This window comes from Narcine bancroftii, chromosome 8 (genome assembly GCF_036971445.1).
Source record: "Narcine bancroftii isolate sNarBan1 chromosome 8, sNarBan1.hap1, whole genome shotgun sequence".
NCBI lineage: Eukaryota > Metazoa > Chordata > Chondrichthyes > Torpediniformes > Narcinidae > Narcine > Narcine bancroftii.
In genome coordinates this window covers 38097805-38124625 of record NC_091476.1, presented here as the reverse complement: position 1 = coordinate 38124625, position 26821 = coordinate 38097805, and the positions used below count along the sequence as shown (strand labels likewise).

At 45.9% G+C, this 26821-nt stretch overlaps 1 protein-coding gene across 4 annotated transcripts in view; it reads left to right on the top strand.

Moving 5' to 3' along the window:
- Window positions 1-7459: 7459 nt before the first annotated feature.
- radx (RPA1 related single stranded DNA binding protein) overlaps window positions 7460-26821 on the top strand; it is a 60810-nt gene continuing 41448 nt past the window's right edge. For 2 of the 4 annotated variants that reach the window (XR_011343061.1, XM_069893471.1), the window contains exons 1-8: window positions 7460-7552; window positions 14743-15379; window positions 18611-18756; window positions 20866-21058; window positions 24469-24577; window positions 24830-24921; window positions 25033-25155; window positions 25653-25745. Coding sequence is in view for 3 of the 4 variants with exons in the window: in XM_069893471.1 (XP_069749572.1) it covers window positions 14746-15379; window positions 18611-18756; window positions 20866-21058; window positions 24469-24577; window positions 24830-24921; window positions 25033-25155; window positions 25653-25745 (1390 nt within the window). In the remaining variant the exon portion in view is untranslated. The remainder of the gene's footprint in view (window positions 7553-14742; window positions 15380-18610; window positions 18757-20865; window positions 21059-24468; window positions 24578-24829; window positions 24922-25032; window positions 25156-25652; window positions 25746-26821) is intronic. The other 2 variants (XM_069893472.1, XM_069893473.1) reach the window with 2 other exon arrangements.

Sequence of the window (26821 nt, the reverse complement as noted above, 5' to 3'; positions counted from 1 at the left end):
ACAGGCAGACACAGTTGCAGCGGTTGCAAGGGAAAATTGGTGGGTTGGGGTTGGGTGTTGGGTTTTTCCTCCTTTGTCTTTTGTCAGTGAGGTGGGCTCTGCGGTCTTCTTCAAAGGAGGTTGCTGCCCGCCGAACTGTGAGGCGCCAAGATGCACGGTTTGAGGCGATATCAGTCCACTGGCGGTGGTCAATGTGGCAGGCACCAAGAGATTTCTTTAGGCAGTCCTTGTACCTCCTCTTTGGTGCACCAATGTCTCGGTGGCCAGTGGAGAGCTCGCCATATAACACGATCTTGGGTAGGCGATGGTCCTCCATTCTGGAGACGTGACCTACCCAGCGCAGTTTGATCTTCAGCAGTTCACTCACATACCACTTTAAGTATTCCCTACGCCATTGGTGCTGTGTGATTAGTAAGAGAATGCTTGAGGTGGGATGTGGATGGAAAGAAAAAGTTTGAAAACCACTGTCTTAATTGTACCTAATTGACTCATTATGTGCATGGTTTCATCACTCCAAAGGAAATGGGCCATTGACAATTTTCTCAAGCAAAATATTTCAGTTACAATTGAGTCTAAACCAGTGATTCTCAACCTTCCCTTCCCACTCACATCCCACCTTAAGCCATCCCTTACTAATCACAGAGACCCGATGGCATAGGGATTACTTAAAGTGGAATGTGAGTGGAAAGAACAAGGTTGAGAACCCCTTGAACCCCACGTTGCTGTAGAAACTCAGCAAGTCAAGCAGTATCAGTGGGAGAAAAAGAATAGTCGACATTTCAGACTAAAACCCTTTATCAGCACTGAACAATTCTTGACAGTGGGTTTCAGCTCGAAATGTTGACCGTTCTTTTTCTGCTGCTCAGCTCACTGAGTTCCTCCAGCAGATTGTGTTTAGCTTCGAAATCAGTTCTGTTGCACTAAATCTTCCAGAGGCCCCTCTGAAATATTTCTTCCACTTTTTATAATGTAATAATGTTCGCTTTATGATTTTATTTTTGTAAACATTCCAATTGTGTCTCATAAGAAAGTGCTGCATCGTTTATTATTAGGTTAAAGACATTTTATATACATTTATTCATGCACTGTGTCATTTCCAATGTTGAGTCATGCTTATATTTAATTAAGCCCTCTAGGCAAAATTCCTTGGCTATGACCAATCAGCTTTATGCCAGTGGATGGATGAACAGCTAAACACCAACCTTCCCCTCTCCTCCCATCACCATCAACCTTCTTTGTTGATTAATACAGAGAATGGTATCAGACTAAATTGAGAAAAACTCCTTGGGACCACTCATTATGTGAAACACACAATCTAACGTAAACTTTGTTTTCTCTCTCTGACGCAAATCTGAATGGGCAAGGGTTTGGCTACATACCAAAGAAGGAGAGGGACATCAGCACACACTAACGGATAGGAAAGGTTTAGAGAGATGTGGGCCAAACACCGGTGAATGAGACCAGCTGGGTTAGTAAACCTGGTCGTTAGGGACCGGTTGGGCTTAAGGATTTGGTTCTCTATATAAATTAGTGGTCGAGTCATACAGCATGGAAACAGCCCCTTCAGCCCATGCCAATTGAAAGAGTCCACTCACACCTGTCCCATCTACATGTGTTTGGTCCATTCCTGTCTAAACCCCATCCTATCTTTTTATCTGTACAATTTTCCCTGCCTCAACCACCTCCTCCAGCAACCCATTCCACACACCCACCACCCTCTGTGTAAACAGCTACACCCCAGATTCCTGTTAAATCTCTCCCCCCCCTCATCTCAAAGCTATGTCTTCTGGTAACTGATTACCCTACTCTGGGCAAAAGACTGGAGTTCATCTTTTCAAGACTGAAAAATCCCCTCATCTTCCTGCGCTCCAAGAAATAAAGCCCTAGCCTGCTCAACCTCTCCCTGTAGCTCAGGTCCCTGAGTCCTAGTAACATCCTCTTAAATCTTCTCTGCTCCCTCTCCAGCTTGAAAGCATCTTTCCTGTAGTCCGATGACCAAAACTGGGGCCTCACTGCTGCATTATATACCTGCAAGATGATCTCCTAACTTCTATAGCACTCTGACTGATGAAGGCCTTTCTGCCCTTCACACTGGGCAGAAAGCTTTGGAAAACTTGTAGCATTTTGGAACTTGATGACAAGACAGCAGAGAAAAGGGTAATGTGTCTAATGACTGCTAGCATGCTGGTCTTATGCTGCACCCCTGTACATTTGCCTTTGCAAAGTCACAATCCTAATTCAGGGATAGGGTGACAGTTGGTTCTGCTACAGAACAGCTACAAGAATGCAGCTTCGACCCTGACTTCAGGAACTATCATATGGAGTTTGTATGTTCCTTAAAAAGTAATATTACTTCAGAATCAGGATTTATTGTCATGAACAAGTCACAAAATTCGGTGTTTTGTGGCACATCATAGTGTAAACATTCATCTTACGAGGTGCCTTTGGTTCATTGAATATTTAGGAATTTGATGGCAGCGGGGAAGTGCCGCTGAGTGCTCGACTTTAGGCTCCTGCACCTCCTTCCCAATGGTAGCAGAGTGAAGAGGGCATGGCCTGGATTTTGGGGGTCTTTGAGGATAGAGGCTGTTTTTTTTGAGACATCGCCTCATGTAGATGTCCTCAATAGAGTGAAGTCTGATGCCTGTGATGTCACAGGCCGAGTTAACAACTTCTGACATTTTTTCTTGTCCTGAGATTTGGCACCTCCATGCCAGGCAGTGATGCAGCCAGCCAGAATGCTCTCCACATACACCTGTAGAAGTTTTGGAGAGTCTTTGGTGACATACCAAATCTCTTCAAACACCTCAAAGAATAGACACTGGCAGACCCTCTTCATGATTGCATCAACATGGAGGCTCCAGGGCATAGCCTTGGAGATGTTAACACCCAGAAATTTGAAGTTCTTGACCCTCTCCACTACTGAGCCCTGAATGAGGATTGGGTCATATTCCCCTGGCTTCCTCCTGAAGTCCACAATCATCTTCTTGGTTTTGCTAACATTGAGCACAAGGTTGTTGATGTGACACCATTCAACAAGCTGATCCATCTCCATCCTGTACACTCGCTGTGATTCTGCCAACAACTGTGGTGTCATCGGCAAACTTGTAGATATGATTGGAATTGTGTCTGGCCACACAGTCATGGGTGTATAATAAGTAGAGCAGTGGGCTAAGCACACATCCTTGGGGTGCACCTGTGTTGATAATCAGTAAGGAGGAGACGTTGCTTCCAATTCATACTGACTGTGGTCTTCTGATGAGAAAGTCAAGGATTCAGTTGCAGAGCGGGGTGCAGAGGCCCAGTGTTTGTAGCTTCTTGGTGAAAACTGAGGCAATAATGGTATTGAAGGCTGAGCTGAAATCGATGAAGAGCAACCTTCAAGGACAAGGTTCAGGGTTCCTTTTATTGTCACATAATAATACATAAGAATGCAGTATGCATGTTATACTTCAACTTTTGTCTGCCCTCGGCAAACAAATTGACATGAGCATTTCCCACCATCCCTAACAAGCAGAGAAAGAGAAGCAGAGTCCCTTCAAAGTCACTGAGTGTCCAGCGCTCCTGCAGTCTCAGTCCTATTCAAAACCATCGACAACCAGTTACGTAAAACAGTAAGACCTTTTTGGAATTGACTAACGGAATTTTTAGACGGTATTTTGAAAGTGAAATTTTCATTAGATCCTTTATTTTTTTCTTAGGTAATATTAAGAGGTTGAGTTTAGAAGTAAGATTAAATAGATTCCAAATTGCATTTTTGAGATTGGCTTTAGCTGTAGCTAGAAAATGTTTGGCAATTACTTGGAAAAATTAGACTGATTTGAGTATACAGAGACAGCATTTGGAATTGAGGTCTTGTATTCGATTGGAGAAGATAACATATAATTTGCGTGATAATTTTTTTTATCATAAAACTTGGAGCCCTTATTTGGATTATATGGATTGGAGTTTTTGAGTAGCGGCATTACTCCAATCCATGGGAATTAATTGATGAATTCTGATGTTATGGTTGATCTCTTCTTCTTTCGCTTTCTTTCTTTCTTTTTAGTTTGGGGTAGGTTAGTGGGGGTTGGGTGGGTGGGTTAGGGATGGGGGTGGGGGGTTGTAGTTTTTTGAAAATACCATGTATGTATTTTTAAAATTGTTTTTGTTTTATTCATTAATTGTGTTTCAAAATAAGGCATCATGATTTAACTAAAATTTTCAAAAAAACCATTGACTACCTGAACTCCACACGATCAGAAAGACTTCAGCACCCGAGGCTCTTCAGAAGCCCTTCTTACCCTCAGCACCCTCTCAAATCCTAGTTCCGATACCTTGTTCCCATGGGCCAGTCTCCAGCAACCTGCAGCCTGTGTGGATCCTTCGACCGCAAGTCGCCTGCAGTGAAGAGAATAGTAACAAATATGTTAATCAATGGGAACTGTTGCTGAGACCACACATGGACTAAATGTGCCATTGTGTTCCCCCAGGAGAGGCTAGATAGGTTAGGGCTTTTAACCCAGCAATGGAGGAGGCTGAGAGGTGAACATCATAAAATTATGAGGGGTAAAGTGGTTGATCTTTTTCTGAGGGTGGCGTAATCTAAAAGTAGAGGGCATAGATTAAAGGTGAGAGGAGCCATGTTAGAGATCTGAGGGGCAGCTTTTTTTGGAGAGAGGATGTGACGATCTGGAACAAGCTGCCAGCTGTTACTTCATTGACTTGAATTGTTTATTGCCGTGTCCTGAGAATACAGTGAAAAGCTTTGTTTTGAGTGTTATCAGTATGGAATGCAACAACAAATGTGTAGAGTGCAATGTGGCAGTAAGTTTAAAATGGTAGGGTTTATGGTGTGACTCAGACAAAATGCAGGATATAAAGAACAGTTAAAATGCAGAGGCCTTCAGCATTTTGTTATTTATAAATTCAGTGATAATAGGCAACCAACCTTGTGGTTTAAAGTAGAAAATTGTGTGGTCATTCACTGAATTGTACAGAACTTGTTGCAATATCAGGCAGCAGAATTTGGTGACATTTCACAGAACGTATACATAGCCTGAATGGCCAAAATTGTGAATTCTATCATATTGCTGAAAATAAATTGATTTATTTATTCAGAACCTCTGCATCTAACTGAATAATTAATGAGCCCAATTTAATCAAATTAGTCAAACAGGGTCTCCTCTTTAATAAAACCATGCTGGCCATTCTTGAACAATCCTTGCTTCTCTAAGTGCTGAAGGTCCTAATCCAGTAATTTCATGACCACTTATATAGGATCACCTGTAATCACATGGTGATTATCCTTGCTGTTCTTCTTGAATGAAAGCAAAGGACATCATTGACACTTGCCTTCGAGGAGAACGAATCCAGAGACTGACATTTTTTTGCGTCCAAGACCTAGCCTTTCCCTAGCAGCCCAGGAAACATCTCATCAGGCCTTCAGAGTTTTTCTACTTTCAATGCCACAATAATGTGTATCAAGACCTTTTTGATGGTGGTTTGAAGTCAAGTTTTTTGTCATCTGATTGCACAAGTACAAACCAACGAAACAGCAATCTCCATTCCTCGGTGCAAAACACGCGCACACACAACCAGACATAACATGCATACAAACAATAGATATGCACGATAAATATTCATATATGCAAATAAATAAATATTGTTGCGTAAATATGAGAGTCTCAGGTGGTTAGTGTGAGCTGTTCCTTTGGTCGTTCGGCATTCTCACTGCCCGTGGGAAAAGGCTGTTCCTCAGCCTGGTGGTGCTGGCTCTGATACTCCTGCTTCCCTTTCCTGACAGGAGCAACTGAAAGATGCTGCATTCAGGATGGAAGAGGTCCTTAATGATTTTGCACACCCTCTTTGGACAATGACCCTGGTTTATTCAAGTACTCCACCATTGGCCTTCATAAATTCTCCAAAACGAAACACCTTCCTCCAAAGTGAATATAGTTGACATATTCCACTTCTAAACCAGGAGTTTTGAGTCCATTTGGAGGGTTTGTTCAACAGCTGAAGAAAGGTTGAGTTGTCTGAAAGCAAAGAACACCATTAACACCTGCCTTCAAGGAGAATGAATCCAGAGATCTGGGAAGTGATCCACATGTTGCAAGGACTCACCATGGACTTTATTGTCGGACTACAGAGGAGGAGCTACTTGGTGGAGGGCAGTTTTTTTAACATCGATTCTAGCCTTTGAAACCTATGCCACTCAATTAACCTTGAACCCCTTATATTTTTGGAAGGTGGGTGGAAATCAGAGCACCCAGGGAAAACCTACCAAATCACAGAGAGAATGCACAAACACATTACAGACAGTGATGCTTTCGAACCCAGGTCAATGGCTCTTAATAGCTTGTAGCATTACACTAACCGTGGTGACCATCTTCAACCAACAGATCTGGACAATCGAATCCCTAAGTAAATGGTTAAACCATGATTTGGAGCTGACCACGTGAAAAACTCTCATCTCGTTGAGGCAGTGTCCTTGGTTCAGTATTTCCAGTTGAGTGGTGCCCAACCTGGCAACCTGCCTGACCATAGCGCATTCCCTCACTGAAATATTTGTCCATGATCTCAAACATTACCAGACTAAGACTACCCCTGCAAATTGGAGGAACAGCACCTCATCTCCCATCTGGCCAACTCGATGGCATTAACATCGATTTCTCCGGTTTCCATTGAACCACACCACCCTCTTCCCCCAACTCTGTCTGGCTCTCTCTTCCCTTTTCCCAGTCTCCTTTCACAGAGCCCAGATCAGTTCTCACCCTTCCTCCTAAAATATCTAGTTAACACCTTTTGGCTGTTGGTCTGGACTCCTGCCCCTTTCCCTTTTCAGTCTTTATTCAGATGCCTTCCTGTTTTGAATATTCCTTGAAGAAGGACTCAGGACCGAAACCTCAGTAATAAATCTCTACCTCCTATGGACGCTGCCAGACCGGCTGAGTCCTCCAGTATTTTTATTACCGTCACAGCGTTCGCAGACTTTGGTGTCTCATTCCAACGTGTCAATTTCACCTGGGTGGAAACGACACAGGCTCCCTCCTGAGAAAACAACCAAATCGAGTGCATTTCGAGCAAATGACAGCAGACACTGTATGAAGTCGCTGGAGGGCTGCTCGAACCTCACCAGGCGAGGATGATTCGGGATATAACCCGGCTCTGCTCGACATGTCAGTGTTGTGCATTGCACTGGACCTCAGCATCTGCACAAGTTCTTGTGCAACTTCTTTCAATTCCGCCTAACAACTGAATGCAACAAAAAAAACCTAGTGGCTCGGGGAACAAGTGTCTGAGATTCACCCAACCTTAATCAGACGATGGGCCACAAACAAAATTATCAGCGCTTTGACAGCACCTCTAAGGGTCGGCGCCTTTATGCTGACAATGTAACGTTTTGAGTGATTTGAAACAGAGAGTCCGGCGCGGCGATTGGTCCATTGTGTTGAGCAGCAGTAAAACCGGTTCCTATTGGTTCCTTGTTCAGGCATCGAGCACGGATCGCGGAAGCTGGAATGTAGAAGGTCCGTGGTTTCTAGGTGTCGGGGCGAAGCAGGAGACGGGGGTGAGTCCGGGTAGTCATGTTCTGTCTTCATCCCAGGGTCAGCCCGGCCGGTCAGGGTCGGTGTAATGTTCAGAAGCGTCCGCACCCTCCCAGTTACATTCCCAATTCCCCATCCCAAAGAATGGTGACATGCCTCCCACCCCCCCAGAGACATCCCACCATGACATCCCCAGTCCCAGTGATATCCTCACCTCCCCCCACCCCTTGACATCCCTTCAGAGGCATACCCTTCCCCCCGAGACATCTTAACCCGCCAGTGACATCCCCACGCACCCCGTGACATCCCCCAGTGACATCCCAACCCCTCCAGTGACATCACCCCAGTGACATTCCCCCAGTGACATCCCCCAGTGACACCCCAACCTCTCCAGTGACATCCCAATCCCTCCAGTGACATCCCAACCCCTCCAGTGATATCACCCCAGTGACATCCCCAACCTTCCCATGTGAGTAGTGAATATCCCCTCCCAGTGACTGAACTACAGTTACATTCTTACCTTCATGATCAAGTTTATAATTATCCAATTGTATAAGTAAGAAACAGTTTTTGAGTTACTGTAACAATCCCTACACAGATTTCTATTGTGTGAAGGACAGTAACATAGAACATTACAGCACAGTACAGGCATTTCAGCCGACATTGTGCCAACCTGTGTAAACTGCCTCCACCACAATTGTAATCCTTCCCTACCACACACCAACAACCTCCATTTTTGTTTACATCCATATGTCTAAGAGTCTTTTGAATATCCCTATTGTACCAGCCTCCACCATCATCCCTAGCAATGCATTCCAGGCTCCCACGGCCTACCATTCTCTGTGCAAAAAAAAATACCTCTGATGTCTCCCCTGAACTTTTATCCCCTAACTTTAAACAGGTGTCCATTGGTATTTGCTGCTGTTGTCCTATTGACAATTCTACTGTTCATAACATTGCTCCAGGACCAAAGATCTGTCTGCGCAAGCATAACATCATATTTCGCACTAACTGCCCCATGAATATGTATCCTTTTATATTTGTAATTTGTTTCTTCACGTGTCATTTAATTTATTCTCCGGGGAGAGGTTTAAAGGATGTGCAGGGCATGGTTTTTTTTATGTAGAAAGTGGTGGGTGCCTGGAACAGGCTGGCTGGGAAGGAGGTGGGAAGCAGATATGACAGCTGTGTTGGAGAGACTTCCAGAATATTCAGGGATCTTTGGTCAAGTGGAAGCAGCAAGAGTTTTAGTTTAATTTGGGCTCCATGTTCGGCACAGACTAGTGGGCTGAAGGGCCTGTACCTGTTGTATACTCTGCTAAGGTCTGTGTTTGTGCATTTTATGTTACTGCAGGAAGCAAGACTTTTAGTGCAAAGCATAGTTATTACAGCTTCAGTGACCCAGGTTCCAATCTGATTGAAGTGCCAGTTGATGAAGTAGGCAAAGATGATGTGGCCAAACCATAATCATGGCTTTTATTAGCAGAAACTCATGGTACAATAATGAAAGACAATAGATGCATATACAGTTATACCTAAGGGGAGTGTCCTTAACAGTAGAGATAATGCACAGCCAATGTTAGTACAGCAAGACTTGCCAGAGGGGAGACAGGCAGCTTGGCAGACATTCACCAGTCTCCCTCCAGCAGAAGAAGGGTTAAAATCAAAAGGACAGCTGCTAGGAAAGACTGAAGCAAGCGATACATGGATACCATGTTTGGCCTTGAGATACTCTAACAGCCAAAATACGCCAGTATCTAGCAAGCAATCGAAGTATAATGAGATGTTTTATGAATATGTCAGCTTATCAGGTTGTTTACGAATTCTGGTGCTTCGTCTCAAAACAGATGGCTCCTTTGCAACCTTGGGAACTGGTACAGGTCCTGGGTCTGTAGTGTGGGAAGGACTGGCTTCTGGACCCACTCCAGAATCACCAGCATGAGGCAGTGGAGCCTCAGTGTGGTCATCTGAAAGCTTACTAGGGGTCACAGGCTGGGTGGGGGGGGGGGGGGAGTGAGTCCAACCTCTCAGGCTCACTCTGAGTAGGGGTGCAAGGAAGGAGCGAACCAGGTGAGGCCTGATCTCTTTGGGATACAATGTCGGTACTCCCGTCTGGGAATTTAACATGAGCGTAGTTGGGGTTAGTATGCAGTAGCTGAACTGGTTGGACTAGGGGGTTTGTTTTAGGCCCCCAAGCATGGCTCTTCAGCAGCACGGTTCCAGGCTCAGATAAATAGGCTGGCCAGTCCATCACAGTTCCTGATTTCTTAGGAAAGGCAAACATACGTTCATGAGGTGTTTAATTTGTTGCAGTACACAATAAAGACCGAATAGAATGTAGTGCCTCAGGCAGCATCTTCTGCCATCGGGTAACAGGGTAACCATGTGTTTTTAAAGCAAGATTAACAGTCTTCCAGACTGTAGCATTCATTAGCCCTTTTAACCTGCCCATTGCCCTGCGGGTTGAAGCTCGTGGTACAGCTGGCGTCAATCCACTTTTGTAGCAGGGCTCGCTGCAGTTCAGAGCTCATGAATGCTGAGCCCCTATCAGTATGAATGTAAGTGGGAAAACCAAAAATGCTGAAAATTCTGTCAAGTGACTTAATGACAGACGCTGACGAGATGTCAGGGCAGGGTATCGCAAAGGGAAACCTGGAATATTCGTCAATTACAGTAAGGAAATATACATTTTTGTTGTTGGAAGGTAACGGCCCTTTAAAATCTAAGCTAATCCTCTCACAAGGTTGGGTTGCCTTGATGAGAGTGGCCTCTGGAGCTTTGAAGTATTGCGGTTTGCATTCTGCACAAACAGGGCAGCTTTTAGTCAGTTTCCTGACTTCTTCCACAGAGTAAGGAAGGTTGTTAGCCCTTATGTAGTGGAAGAACCTCGTGACTCCTGGGTGGCACAGTCTGCTATGGATCTCTTTTAGCCCCTCCAGCTGAGCACCGGCAGCAGATCTGAGAGTTCTATTCGAGAGTTCTATTCGCCAGCGTGCCATCTTATTGTTCTTGATTTAACTTTTGTGTTTAGTACTGAACGTGTCGGCTACAGATTTCTGATCAGTGACGAGTAAATTTTCTGCCAGCTAGAAAGTGTCTCCAGTAGCGAACAGCTTCAATAATAGCCTGGGCTTCTTTTTCAATGGCAGGATGTTTAAGTTCAGATCCACGTAACGTGAGGGAGAAGAATGCCACAGGCCTGCCCTTTTGAGGCATCAGTTTCCACTTGGAATGGGACATCCTCGTCAATGGACGAGAGTGCAGATTTGGCAATATCAGCTTTAATTCTCTCGTAAGCCTTCAAGGCCATTGGAGAGAGAGGAAAATATTAGTGTCAAACAGAGGGCGTGCTTTCATAGCGTAGTGCCGAACCAATTTGCGGTAGTAGGAAAAGAATCGCATACACCTTTTAAGGGCTTTTGCTGAGTTTGCGGGTGGCAACTTCTTAAGGGGGGCCATTCTTTCCTTGCGGACAATGTAGCCCAGAATGGGTAGCTCTGTCGCGTTGAACACACATTTGCCCTCGTTAAATGTAAGGTTGAGTTCTTTAGCTGTTGCTAAAAATTTATTTAAGTTGTTGTCGTGCTCAGCCTGTGTTTTCCCCACAGATAGTGACATTATCCAGATAGGGAAACATACCCTGTAACTCATACATCCTAACAATCTTATCCAATTCCCTCTGAAACACTGACACACCATTAGTTACTCCAAAAGGTACCCTTTTAAACTGGTATAACTCCCCACCCCCATCAGCCTCAAAGGCTGTATAGGGTTCCTTTTTTTTAATGGGGATTTGGTGGTAAGCTGCTTTGAGGTTGATAGTGGAGTACACTTTGTATTGCACTATCTGGTTAATCATTTTATTGATGCGTGGCAGGGGGTAGGCATCCAGGTTAGTGTAACGGTTGATTGTCTGGCTGTAGTCAATAGCCAGTCGTTTCTTAATGTGATTTTTCACAACTACCACCTGGGCTCGCTATGGACTCTTACTGGGTTCAACTACTCCCTCTTTAAGCAATCTCTGGGTCTCAGTTTTGATAAACTTACGATCCTCTTTGCTGTAAGAACAGCTATTAGTGGCAATCATCCGACACTCGGGGAATAAATCACTGAAAATGGAGGGAGCTTTGATCTTTAATGTGGACAGACCACAGTAACTAGTGCAGGGGATGGTAAGTGTGGGTAGTGGCCCACCAAAATTTAACACTACACTGTTCATCTGAGATTGAATATCTAACCCTAGTACCACAGGGGCGCAGAGCTCCGGCATAATAAAGAGCCACACATCAGCCAGGCAATGTCCCTGCAAATGTAAAGTAACTTTACACTTGTCCCGTACAGTTTTTGTAAGTTCACTACAAGCCATCGATATCTTTAGGTTCGCTGGATATCTCCGCAAATTTAAGGCTCTGGCAACTCTCTCGTAGATGTAGCTGTCAGCACTCCACGAGTCTATTAGACAATCAAGAGTCTCACCATTCACCTTCCCCCTCATAGTCGACCATTCCAGTCCGTAACATCCCCCAAGCTTTGGAGTCAATTGAGCTATCACAGGGGATCTCACCTCGCCGTCACTTGAAATCGATTCAGCCTGCTTGTCTGAAGATTCCCCCTTTTCACAGTTGTCTTCCATTCCTGCAGCTCCAGGACGCATTTTCTTGGTGCTTCTCTTCTTCTTCTTATCAGTGGGAGTACTTTTCGCCTTACTCGCTTTAGCAAAGTGGCCGAGTTTCCCACAACAGCTACAGGTAGCATGTCGAGCCGGGCACTTCTGTCTGGGGTCCCAGCTCTTATCACAAAAGTAGCATTTTTCAGGAGTTTGCCCTTTTCTTTCCTTCGGGGTTCCAGCACTCCTGGATGTTTCCTTTTCGGTTTCTAGCACTTCACTGGACTGCATGGCACTTCTCAGTGTTTTGGTTAGAATGAATGCCCGGTCGTAGGATAAGGGCTCTGTCTCCAGCAGCCTCTGTCGGATCTAACTGGAGTTAATCCTGTTGACTAAAGCATCCAGCTTCAAGACATTGCAGTGTTGTTGCGCATTGACTGCCCTGACATCACATTCATTTGCCACCGAGTCGAGGGCCAGTGAATAGGCAACATCACTTTCCCCAGGTTTCTGGCGTCTAGTCAGCAACTGGTGTCGAGCAAGCACCACATTCCGTGGCACTGCCTAGTAAGCAGTCAGACATTCCCGGGCTATAGCCAGAGTGGTAGCTCCTTGCGTTACGGTGAAAGGGACCTCACCCAGCAGAGAGTTCAGGTGGCCCCACTATAATCGCCTCATCGACCACGTTGTTTCGAGCCAAGAAGTAATCGAAACAAGCAATCCAGTGGCTGAACATTTCTCTGGCCCTCGGGGCAGACTGGTCAATTATCAGCCGCTCTGGCTTGAGAGCTGCATCCATCTCTGCTAATAAAATTAAAGTGCCAGTTGATGAAGTCGACAAACAATAATCATGGCTTTTATTAGCAGAAACTCATGGTACAATAATGAAAGACAATAGGTGCATATACAGTTATACCCAAGGGGAGTGTCCTTAACAGTAGAGATAATGCACAACCAATGTTAGTACAGCAAGACTCGCCAGAGGGGAGACAGGCAGCTTGGCAGACATTCACCACACTGCTGTGGTCCGTAAGGAGTTTGTACATTCTCCCCATGTCTGCGTGGGTTTGCCCTGGTCACTCCAGTTTCCTCCTGCCCTTCAAAACATATGGTATTTGGGTGGCACAGGCCTGTTTTAAGAAAAAAATCACTTACAGCACCAGTAACCCAGATTCTCATCCACAATTATCTGTAAGGAGTTTGTACATTTTCCCCGTAATCTACATGGGTTTCTTCTGGGTGCTCTGGTTTGCTTCCACCCTTCATAAATATACGGGATTGGTAGGTTAATTGGGTGGCACAAGCTCATGGATGCGAAGAGCCTATTATCGTGCTGTATTATTAAAATTTTTAAAAATTAAGTTTGTACATTATACTTGTTAATATTGAAAGAGTGCAGAGATTTACAAGGATGTTGCTCAGTCTTGAGGAGCTGAGTTACAGGGAAAGGTTAAACAGGTTAGAACTTTATTTCCTGGAGTGTAGAAGAATAAGGGGAGATTTGATAGAGGTATTCTCCAGAATGGAGGACCATCGCCTTCCCAAGATCGTGTTATATGGCGAGCTCTCCACTGGCCACCGTGACAGAGGTGCACCAAAGAAAAGGTACAAGGACTGCCTAAAGAAATCTCTTGGTGCCTGCCACATTGACCACCGCCAGTGGGCTAATATCGCCTCAAACCGTGCATCTTGGCGCCTCACAGTTTGGCGGGCAGCAACCTCCTTTGAAGAAGACCGCAGAGCCCACCTCACTGACAAAAGGCAAAGGAGGAAAAACCCAACACCCAACCCCAACCCACCAATTTTCCCCTGCAACCACTGCAATCGTGTCTGCCTGTCCCGCATCGGACTTGTCAGCCACAAACGAGCCTGCAGCTGACGTGGACTTTTTACCCCCTCCATAAATCTTCGTCCGCGAAGCCAAGCCAAAGAAAGAAGATATAAAATTATGAGGGGTGAGGATAGAGTAAATGCAATCAGCTTTTTCCGCTGAGGTTAGGTGAGACAAGAACTAGTGTACATAGGTTAAGGGTGAAAGGTGAGATGTTTCAAGGGATATTTGGGTGAACTTCTTTGCATAGAGAGTGGTGGGAGTGTGGAACGAGCTGCCGGCTGAAGTAGTGAATACAGGCTCAGTTTTGATATTTAAGAAAAAAATTGGATAGGTACATGGACGGGAGAGTTATAGAGGGCTATGGTCCGCATGTAGGTCATGGGACAAGGCAGAATAATAGTTTGTATGCTGTACTCTGATTCTTATGTGTTTGGCAATCAGCCATTCTCAACCTTTTTTTGGACAATGCCCTCCTCCCACCCCTCCCCCCCCCCTCACCCCCTCCAGGACTCTGCTTATGGGCCTCCTTCCCTGTGAAGCTGTCAATTTTTGGGGGGTTTTCCCATAATGCTCTCCTTCCAACTACATAAACCACATAAAAATATTCACGTTACGTGTGGTGAAAAGAAAACAAGTCTTTTAGTTAAATGTCTTGTGGTCCCCGGGTTGGGGTGGGGCTGGGCGCGCGGGGAGCACCCCTATTTATAGATCACTGGAACAATGCCTCCAAAGCTCCACCGTCATCCTTTCAACTTGTTCTCTGTCCTGTTTAGGTGATGGCAGCCGATTTGTCTGTTAGTTCTCCCCAAAGTGATATTGTCGACTCTACTGCTGATGAAGGGTGCTCCTCTGTCATCTCGAAACTCCTTTTCCAGCTCGTATCTTCCTTCACCCCAAGCTCAGCCGGCGCAACCGGATACCTTTTGGTTTTGGCCATCCGTCGCTACTTGGGGGAATGGGCCAGTGAAGGCGGTGGACAGCCCTCCTCCTGCTACCTGTACGATGTGACTGTGAGCGACGGCGGTTGTCAGGTGAGGTGTCACCTGTCCCCCGAGCTGAATTCCCTGGTGCAGCGGAACAATTTGAGAGCTGGCTGCATGATCCACATCACCCGCTGCAGCTTAGTCTACGATGAGAAGAGGCTGGGCCACTGCTTCCTGCAGATTGAGGCACTGGAGCTGGGGTTCGGCGATCACACATCTTACGTGGATGTCACTGCCCTCAGCACTGCATCCCTGCAGGACCTTGCAGCAACCCAGAGAGGAAGGGTCCTGTTGGCCGCTCTGCAGTCTGCAACCCCCTTGAAAGAAGGCAGGGCCCATTATTTACCCTTGTGGAATAATAGCGACCCTGCTGGTTTAGAATGGAGCTCACCAAAGATATCGCTTGCCTCAGAAGTTCCTTTAGATGGTAAGTCTAACTTACTATCAGCTTGTGATGTCCAGTTTTACTGAATCAAAGGTTGAAAGGTAATCAGATAAAAAATGTAACATTCACAATGTACTTCAACGGCAAGGTTAGCATAGCCATTACAGAACCAGTGACCCAGGTTCGTATCCAGTGCTGTTTGTAATGAGTTTTTATGTTCTCCCCGTGACTGTGCGTTTCCTCCCACCCTTCAACTTACCGGGGTTTTAAGTTAATTGGGGCATTTGGGCATGACAGGCTCATGAACTAGAAGGGCCTGTTATGGTATAGTATGTCTAAAACAATTTTTTAAATTTCCTGCCATAAAGACCAACAAAGAATCACTATGAGGATTTTCCAGCAGCCCCCAAAAGGAAGAGAGGCCAAAGAGAGTTCCTTCATATACACTGAGTGTCCGTGGATCCACCTCTAGCACTCCTGCGTCCTCCACAATAACTTAGACTCCATTTCAAACCATTGGCAACCCAAGCTCCATGTCCATACCTCTAATAGAATCAGGCAACTTTCAGGACCTGAAGCCCTTCAGGAGCCCTTCTTGCCCTCAGCAACCTCTTGAATCCCAATTGTGATACATGGTTCCCTTGATCCATTCTCCAGCCGCCTTTTTAATTCGGATACCTGCCTGCTTTTTACTTATATCTTGAAGAAGGTCTCAGGCATGAAACATTTGGTTTCCTGCCTCCTATAGATGCTGCAAGGTCTGCTGATTTTCTCCAGCATGTCTGTGTTTTTACTTCAATAACAGCGTTTGCACATCTTCATGTTTATCTCTAGCAGTGCATAGCCTGGTGTGTGTCCTTCGACCACATTTGATTCTGGCTTTCAGTGTCCCTGTCCCCATTATGACTGACTAAGGGTCTTGGTTTGAGTCAGCGCTGTTCTGAACTCTCACTGATCTTTTGAGCACCACCCAGATTCGGACCATGGCCTACCATCTGCAGGCCAATGGCCTCGTTGAGCGTTTCCACCACCAGTTGAAAGCAGCATTGATAGCAGGAGGCGATGCCTCTCAATGGAGCAAGTGTTTATCCATGGTCCTCCTTGGTGTGAGCACTGCCGTAAAAGCGGGCCAAGGTCGTTCAACTGTACAACTGGTATATGGCACCACACGGTCACTACCTGGCGAATTTGTTGATCTGTGTACTGTGGGCTGCGCTGTCTGAACCGTCCGATTGCTCAGACCAACACCCACGCAACGTGTCCACTGCAGTGTATGTACTGGATGATTTACAACTCTACACACACGTGTTGATTCGACATGACTTCATTCACCAGCCACTCCAGCCTGTTTACAAGGCCATACAACACCACCCTAAAAATTTTGTGATCCAGCAGAATGTAAAGGCTGACTCTGTCTCCGTTTGTCCGTGTGCAGCCGGCATATATCGGCGATATATTGGCATATATCAGTGATCCACTTTCTTCATCATTACCAACACCAAAGAAACAGCTGGAGCCCTGTCAGTCAGAACATCAACCACCTGCCTTGCAGTACCAGACTAAATTAGGCCGGATTGTCAGCCTGCTGGACCATTAGGTAGCGGGCAGATCCAATCATTCGCCTCCACATATGACTCAGAAGCTAGGGCAGTAGTTCTCAACTTTTTTCTTTCCACTTACCTACCACTTTAAGTATTCCCTCTGCCATCGGTGCTCTGTGATTAGTAAGAGATTGCTTGAGGTGGTATGTGGATGGAAAGAAAAAGTTTGAAAACCACTGTTTAAATCAAACCTAATCGACTCGTTATGTTCATGGTTTCATAACTCCAAAGGAAATGGACGATTGACAATTTTTCTCAAGCAAAATACTTCAGTGACAATTGTATCTAGAGCAGTGATTCTCAACCTTCCCTTCCCACTCACAAACCACCTGAAGCAATCCCTTACTAATCACAGATCACCGATGGCATAGGGATTACTTAAAGTGGTATGTGAGTGGAAAGCAAAATAGTTGAGGACCACTGGGCTAGGGGGATTGGGATTGGGGAGGGCTGTCACGGTCACGTACGTACGTGGGCCTAGAGTAGAGCCGATTGCCACTGGTGATGTAACGCACATGCGCAAGCCGGCTGCTGCTGAAGACGCATTCGGGGCAATGCACAATAAATGTACTGTGCATGCGTAGGCCCGGAACAGGGAGTTTGAACAGTGTGGTAGTTTACACACATGCACATGGACTAGGGAGAAGAAGGTGGTTGTGAAGGGAATAATAAACTGTCATTGCCATTTTCTTTTGTATTGAAGAACGAGTAAATGTGTTCTTTTAACATATATCTGGCAGTCTCCACAAACTTGTCCCCCGAAAGGGCAGCGCGGTTACATACCAGATAGCACAGGGGACCCAAACTTTTTAGGCCATCAACCCCTTCATGAAATCCTGGATCCCTCATAGATTCCCCCAAGGCATGAACAAAATAAATAGATTTTCATTACTTGAAAATAAAGCTGAGGCTTTACAACAAGCAAGTGATTACAATAAGATTTATAAAAAAAGCCCCTTTGCTTCTGGCCGGGAAGATGCCAAATGGAACTGGGTCCAAGTCTCCAGCATCGGCTGCAGCCAGAGTCGGCAACGGCGACACCATTCTCAACATCGGTGGCAGCGCAGTCCGCATCAAAGTCACCTCAGGCTCCTGGACAGGAGCGGGGACCTTGGGCTTTACAATTCTTTCAACCCCAAACGTTCATTCAACCCTCTCCCCCCACAATGTTCATCAACCCTCTTTCAACCCCCTGGCATTTTTTGCCCCCCCACCCCCCAGGATCAATATCCCCTAAGCTTGCACAACACTTTTGCAGCACCGGCAACGCTAGTTCAAATCCGGCGCTGACTATAAGCATTTTGTACGTTCTCCCTGCATCTTTGTGGTTTTCATCGGGGTGCTCCGGTTTCCTGCAACCTCCAAAATAGTCAGGGTTAGTAGGTTAATTTATCACAGGGATATCTGGGCAGCCCAGGTTCAAAGGTCAGAAAGATCTGTTGCCATGCTGTATCTTTAAATTAATAATTGTCCCTCTGTTCCAGTGTTCTCTAATAGAAAGCTACACCACCTCATTCCATCTTCCACCACTTGATCCTCAGTACTTGGCTGTGTTCTATAATCTCCTCTGCTGAAACTCATGTTGACTGTCTGATATTTGTCCAGATTGATGTATCTATTGCCATAGAGGATGCCAGTTTTCGTTAAATGTTTTATTCCCCTTGTTTCCCAGCAGCTTCTGGACTTGCTTCTCTCCAACAATTATCCAGGACGTGGAAGACAAAAGTCAACTATCCACACCTTCTGGTCCGGGTCATGTACAAGTCCCGGTTACGCTATTACGGGCGGCCTGGCACAAAGGTGGACTTTCCTTATCAGGTCCGTGACCTCTGAATTATTTGCTTCTCAATTATTTGCAGACTGTGCCCTGGAACTTTGTGTGTTTAGCAGCTTTGCTGTTGGCTTCTTGGTTCCAGTTACTTCAAAGGGGCAAGCAAGGCTGGAGACAGACCAGGTCTTTGGCAGGACTCTAAGGACCTCCCATTCAGGACCAAGGTGTTGTCAGTTCGAGCAGCTTCTTTCGATGAGGGGACACCCAGTTTGGGAACTTGGCTGGCAGTAGGCAGCAAAGGATCATGAAAGGTTGACACTCTGGGCAGTGGTGAGAGGAGGCTGAAGCCTTCTAAAAGGAGCTAAGATCTGGCAATGGTGTGGTCACCACCCTTCCTTCTCCACACCTAGAAGAAGCAGAAATTGATAAGGATATTGCTGGGATTTAAGTTACAGGAAAATGTTGAACAAGTTAGGAATTTTTTCCTGGAGCACCGAAGAATTGATAGAGATATACAAAATTATGAGTATAGATTGAGTAATGGCAAGTAGGCTCTCTCCACAGATGTTGGGCGAGACAAGAATGAGAGGAGATGGGCTCAGGATGAAAAATGTAATGGAAACGTTTGGGTGAACTTCTTCATACAGAGAATAGAGAGAGTGTGGAATGAGCTGCCAGCTGAAGTGGTAAATATGGGCTCATTTCGACATTTAAGAAAAAATTGCATAAGTACGTGGAGGATTGGAGGGCTATGGTCCAGATGCAGGTCATTGGGGCCAGGCAGAATAATAGTTGAGCACATACTAGATGGGCCGAAGGACCTGTTTCTGTGCTTAAACAGTTACTCACCAGCAGGGGTCAGCACCTGCCACCATCCATTCTCTGAGGGACACCACCATATCCGCTGTGGCATTCTTCCCATTTTGTATCTTAGCCCATGAATCGCCATCCCTGCACACCCCCATCCCACCTGATATGGTCGGAGGGGAGCAGGAGTGGGGTGGGGTGGAGTGGGGGGGGGGGGGTTGTATTCTGGGCACTCAGTTGCCCAGAAGGTCAGACAAGCTTAGTGGCTGAATAAGAGATGAATCTGCAGAACCAGAGTGTGAAACCTTCCGGCTCCAATGCAGCACATTTCAACCGGTGATTATATAGTTATGCAAATTTACAAGGGAACAAGGCCATTTGGCCCACTGTTCGTATGTTGTTCGGCAGAAATTCACCTGGCCTAATTCCACCCTCCAGCACTTAGCCTGCAACTCTTTCAGTACTTTTTTTTAAAATTCAGTTAAACATTTCTGTTCTAAAGTAGCAGTTCCAAGCTTTGACCTCCCCTTTGGGTAAAATCATTTAATCTTATCTCCCTTCTTCTAATTGCTTTAAATCTGTGACTTCTGATTTTTGGCCAAGGGAAATAGGTGTCTACAGGCCTTATAATTTTGTACTCTTCTGTTAAATCACCCTTTAGCCACCCTAATCGAAAGATTAGGGTTGTTTTCTGATTTCTACACAGGTATTTCTTCATGTATTTAGCCATGGCAATCTGGTTACTGTTTTTCAAAGGTACAGTATCGGCACCTATGGGGATTGGTAGATGCCAGATAAGTGAACTTTCTGGTTACATGAGATTGTATGTTACACGATTGGCAAGCTGACTGCTTGGGGGTGCCAATTTAAAAACTTTGATTTTATTTTTGCCTATTTACTTTCCACAGGTATTTTTTGACAGTTGCTTGAATTCCAAATAACAGGGATTTTTATTGTATCTGCGATTAGGGAGAAAGGTTTGATCTTCATACCCAAGTATTTCTGTTTAGCAAGGCAGGGTTTATAAAAGAACAGAAAATGTTGGTCAGAGAGCATCAATGGAAGAAGTATCAGAACAAACCTTTCAGATCCGAGACCTTGAGAAGTTATGAGAAAGATTATTGGGCCTGAAATCTTAACTGGGTGTTGCCAGCATTCTCAGAAGACAGGGTTTATATTTAGCTTCATTGGGAATCGGAGCCTGATCTCCCTATGAAGCTTTCTCTATAGTGAGGGGTGCGAAGTAACCTTGGCTGTCTGTGCTGTACTGACCTGTCCAGAGATTATCGACTCAGCAACGATGATGCACTCTGTGTCGTGGCGAGGATTAACCCTGGCTCTCACTGTAGGCCTACCTGGAAGTGGCAGACCATTCCGGTATGATGCCAGTAGTCCTGTGGAACTCCTTGTGCCGAGACTGGTACCAGTCGCTGCATGTTGGTACAGTGCTCCTTCTCCATTGCTACACCATCAAGCAGAGTTACCAGAGAAGAACGTGGGCCACTCCATTTGACTCACAGATGAAGAGTTACCGGTTCATAGGTAAGAGTTCCAAATTCATGGCTCTCTTATTGATATCTACATAGATGCTTTGTTTCATTTTGTTTGCTTGTAAAGGCATTCAGGGAGGTGCCATTGGTCTGGTGGCCCTGCCGAAACGTGAAAAAGAAGCAAAAGGGAGTCCCTTCAGAGACAGAGTGTTCCCGTCATCTCCTCCAATGCCACCGCCTCCCGTGCTCCCGTAACTTCCGTAGCCGCACAGCGACCTGTTCTGTCCAGTGGTGAATCCGAGCTCCAGGCATCCAACTCGCTCTCCTTGGCCCCTGGTTCCCAATTCCAAATATGATAATGGAGCTGTTAGGGCCCGAGGCCCTTTGGGAGTGCTGCTTGTCATCAGCACCCTCACAAATCCCGGTCCAAACACGATTCCCGATCTCCAACAGCCCATGCCTGAGGTGAGTCTTTCGGACTTCAAGAGCCTCGGTGGTCCTGCTGCCATGGTCTCCCACCCTGTAGGGTCCTCCTAGGGTTCTCATTTGGGGTAGGGGGTGGTGTTCTCCCGCTCTGGTGCCCTGCACCAGTCCACTGCTCCCTTGGAACCTACACCCTTTGTGGTCTGGGCTACCAAACATGGAGCTGCCATTTTGCTGCAGACCTTTGTGGATACTGCAATTTAAAAAAAAAAATATAACACTGTCAGACTCGTTCTACAGGCAGTTTAAACCTATAAGGGGCTGTGCAGGAACGATCGAGCAGTAGGACCCTGTGGTGCAGCGCTGGAGGATGTGGCTCCACTCCCGGGTCTGCATCAGCTATAGACAAGTAAATGTGAACAACAGGCTTGTTTGATCTGCAAGTTACTTACAGTGATGTAGAAGAAGGCCATTCATCCTGTCCATTCCATGCTAACTCCCAGAAGAGGAGTTCCTCAGCCTCATTCCCTCTCGCCTTGTTTCCCTGAAGACCTGCACCTGCTCTCTCTTTCATCTGCTCATCAACTTCCTCATGCCTGATGAGCTTCACTGACGGGTAATATACATGACAGTAAATGCTGAGCTGCCCAGCATTGCCCCGATTCCAGAAATTTTAAAATACTCAAATGCATGCTCACAAATTAATTGGTGGCTGCAAATTACCTCTATTGTGGCTAAATTTTAAAAGAATCAAAGGGGATGGATGGGCATGTGAGAGAGGACATATTGCAGGATGGAAGGAAGTACCGAGAAGATCAAAGTGCTGGGATCTGATCAGCTTCTTCATTCCCTTCAGTGTCATGAGATGTAAGCACATAATCCCATGTTTAAATATTGGGACTGTGCAGTACGGAGCATGTATCCAAAGTCCTGGACTGGAGATACAAGTGGGTGAGGAACTACTTAAATCAATCTGGAATCAACGGTAGCGACCTTGAATCTTCTGGCTTGTCAAAGGATGCACTCGATTCATGAGCGACCTCACCAGAAGACAACACAGAGGCGAAGCTGGGAGAGTCATTGCCTCACAGTGCCCGAGAACATCTGTGGGCGGAGTTTGCATGTTCTCCCCGCATCCGCGTGGGTTTCCTCCGGACACTCCAGTTCCCTCACATGCCCCAGTGGCGTAGGTTAATTGGCCCCTGTAAATTGCGATGAGGTCATAGATGAGTGGTGGAATTTGCGGGGAATTGTTGAATCACAGAATATTGATGCAGGAGAAGGCCATTCAGCCCTTTGAGCCCATACTACTATTCAATACGATCATGGCGCTCATGCAACCTCAGTACACTTTCCTTCCACTCCCCTTGATGCCCATCGCCATAGTGTCAGATTCAATTCCCGATTGAATGTATCTAATGAACTAAAGCGATTCCACGAGTTCACCTCTCCTTGAGTGAAGTAAATCACAAAATTCTGTAGACACCATGGTTGAAGTAAAAAACACAAAATGCTGGAGAAGCTCAGCAGGTCAAAGAGTGTCCTTTATGTAGCAAAGGGAAAGATACAGAACCGATGTTTCGGGCTTGAGTCCTTCATCAAAGTATAAGAAAATGCCAGCAGGCATCCAGACAAAAGAGTAGGATGGGGGAAATGAGGGGGGTGGCAAAGGCATGAGATAATAGGTGGAGAAAGGAGGGAGGTGACAGCAGCCATGAGGGGGAGGGGTTAGCTGGGCTGGGTGAGTGAAAGACAAGAAAAGGGGAAGGGGATATAAAAGGCAAGCAGGTTTAATGGAAAGCACTAAAGTCAATGTTCATGCCATCTGGTTGGAGGGTGCCCAGATGAAAAAATAAGATGTTGTTCCTCCAATCTGTGGGTGGTCAGGATGGGACGGTACACAAGGCCATGGGCATACGTGAGCACGGGAGTGTGACCCGGAATTGAAATGGTTGGCCACTGGAAGGTGCAAATGCAGTGGAGATGCTGAGCAAAGCGACCTCCCAGTCTGCACCTGGACACTGATGTAGAGAATGCCACAAAGGGTGCACCAGATTCAGTAAATAAGTCTCTGGATGCACAAGTGAAGTGTTGCTACACATGAAAGGCTTGTTTGGCCCCAGACCGTGATAAGGGAGGAGGTATGGGCACAAGTGTTGCACCTCCTATGGGCACAGCAAGTTTCTCCTCTTCTCGGTCCTAAATGATAAATGCCTTCTCCTCAGACTGTGACCCCTTGTTCGTGACTTCACCAACATCAGGGGCATTGAAACCTGCCTCGAATCTGTCTATTCCTTTCTGAATTTTACATGTCTCAATGAGATCCCCTCTTATGCTTCTAAACATCGTTAAGTACAACCAATCCATTCGCTTTTGAGAATGTGGGCTGGTCTAAGTGGGTGGGTTGATGATCAGTGCAGTGAGCCATGTTCTCATTTCTGCTCTATCTCCCTAGGACTCTACAACACAGGAAATCTGCTATTCCTATCAGTCTAGAAGGTTCAGAAAACAGCCCAGTAGGCTTCACAGCCTGTGAATGAGTTTAGAAAGTAACTACATTGAGCTCAGTGTCATTTTTATTTAGAGGCAAGGTCAGGGTTGGTGGAATAGCCCAGGGTGATGGGCAATGCATCGTTTACTCACATTTTGTGCTGAAAGGTGCATCTGCTCGAATTCCCAACTCTGACTTGATTCTCGTCCAGCCACACCCAGCTCTCTGCAAGTGGCCAATCTCTTCCCCAACTCAAATCGTTGCAGATTGTGGGTAGTGTCATGCACAAGTTGTCTTTCCTGTTTTTTTACATTGCAGCAATGACTTCAACTCAACTGTGCTTCATTGGGGGTTGTATAAATGAATACCTTTCTTTAAATTGGGCCTCCCTCAACTCCAAAATGGACATGCCCAAACTATGTGTGCCCCCAACGGCTTGGTTCAGATATTTTCTTCTGAACCGAGAGCCTGTTGTCTTTATATCTTCAGTAGAAGTGCGCGCGTTTGTGATGCTCCAGCTCCTTTCTGTTGGACGTGATGTTTTTCAGAGATCTGCCTCAATCCACGTAACCCTTGCGCTGAAATCCAGATAGTGCCACCTAAGCAAATCAGAGCAGAGTGGAGATTGCCCGACATCAAGTATAATTTCATCACCAGGTACTTGTTCAGAATGAGATGGTGTTTGTGTCAGCTCCCTACAGTTGTACTGCACTTGTACACGTGTGTGTGAATGCGGGAATGTCAGCGCACGGGTGGGTGCGCTTGTGCATGTACGTGTGTGCGTGCCTGTGTCATTGTGACAATAGAACATAGTGCAGCACGGGAACAGGCACTCTGATATCAACCCAAATTTATCCCTTCTGCCCAGATGGGGATTCTATCTCTCTGTTCATCTATTTGTTCCTTTAGAGTGGAGCTCGATAGTCTGCCAGACACGTACACTTGTGACATTATTGGAGTTGTGACCTTTGTTGGAAGGTGTGAACGAAGAAGGAAGGAAGGTAACCTTTCCAGTCTTGGCTGGTGGCAGAAGCTAGTGGTGGTAAATTGGCTGACATTTCCTCACAATTAACAGGTGTGTGTAACTTTTGTACCTGTCTGTCTCCATGCAGAGGGAAGTGAGGATTTCTACCTGTACCGCTGGGTACATGCTGTAGATGGCAGCACCCAGCAGCCTTTTATCCTTGAAATATTTGAAACTTCACAGCCTGAAGCTTTTCAACAAATTCACCCAAGTAAGAAAAAATTCACTTCAGAGACCAGCCTGCATATGTTTGGTGCCATTATCAATAACATGTTTCACTTGTAACACCAGCTTATATTTAAATACCTCTTACAAGAGCAGCTGGCTTTATTGCAGTACCTTTACAGCTTTGTATGTGTGACTATATGTTTGCTCATAGCTTAGAACCGAACAGGGGAGAGTTGAGAAGGTACTATTCTAAAATGTTTGTTCTATGCCACAGAACGCTGTGAAGGCTAAATCACGGAATATATTCAACAAGGGAGAAGATCGATTTCTAGATACAAAAGGCATGCAAAGCAACAAGGAGAGAATGGCAGTATGATGTGTTGAGTGTCATGGTCGGTATGCTGTGTGCAATCAGGAACCTTGATGCCTGCAGTACCAGTGTTCAGAAACCTTCATTGGCTCTGAACCAGACTGAGGTGTTCTGGAATTTCTGTAGAAAGCCAAGGCAATCAACTAACGTCCAAAGGTTTCTTCCCACAGTGACGTACCTAGTGTGCACACAGATGAGAGTGGTGCGAGAATCCAGTGTTCCCTACCTCACAACTTCCAATGAAAGTCAGATATCCATTACAGGTGGGTTATGGTGGAAATAGGGACATCCTATGATCCTTTATTGCAGTGCTAACGTTTAACCATATCCAGTCTTGTCTTCTGACCCCAGAGTCCTATTCTAATGTAACCACCACACCCCCCCCCCCCCACAAAATGGCATGTTAATGCAGTAATAAAGTGGCTTGTAATGCATTCATCAGAGTTTGATCAGGACTTCAGATCTTAGAGGTGTTTACACATCCTACTTGTTCTCTGGCTTCTTCCCACATGCCAGAGGCCTGCTGGTTGGTTAATAGGCTCCAGTAAATTGCCCCTTAGTACAGGGATGAAGTCTTACATGGGAGGTGATGGGCTGCAAGAGCTACATGGAAATAAGGAGAGAGGGAATGGGGCCAAATAGTCTCCTTCAGTGTAGTGCAAGAAACTTTGGTAATACAGGCTGGACTGCTATTTTCATTGATGGGGATCCAGTATTGACTGATGGAGACTCAACAATTCCTCACATTTCTTGCAAGGCATTGAAGGTGCTCAGATGAGTGGGGTCTGGGACCAAAGGGGTGCTGCTATTGAATTTATTGAGCAGCAGAATTGGGATGAAGTTGACTGCTCCAACCTTCTGGAGATCGTGCAATGTTCTGCACAAATATTGCACCTTTAACATAATCGCGAGCACCTCAGAAGAAGGCTACTGAGCACGAGGAGACATTGAGGAACACAGCGGACTGTTTGGCCACAGAACTGGGTTTTAGGGAGAATCTTAGAAAGAGGAGAGAATGAAGCGGGTCTTAAGAGATTTCATAGTGGAGGGGTAGAGTACTGAGTTTGGTGGATGTTGCCACTGGGCTAGGAGCCAGTGGGGTTAATCGTGATGCCTTGGCATTGGGCTACCTAGCAGACAATGGGGCAACTACCATCCTGCTGCCCGCCGATATACACGTGAACCAGAAGCACAAAAACTGCAGGGGCTGCATCTGTGAGCAAACAGTGAGAAGCTGGAGAGACTCAGCAGGTCAGGCAGCATCCTTGGAGAGGAATGGTCAGTCGGGGCCCCTGATCGAGAATAGTGTAGGAAAGAAAAAAACACGGAAGTCTCCAGA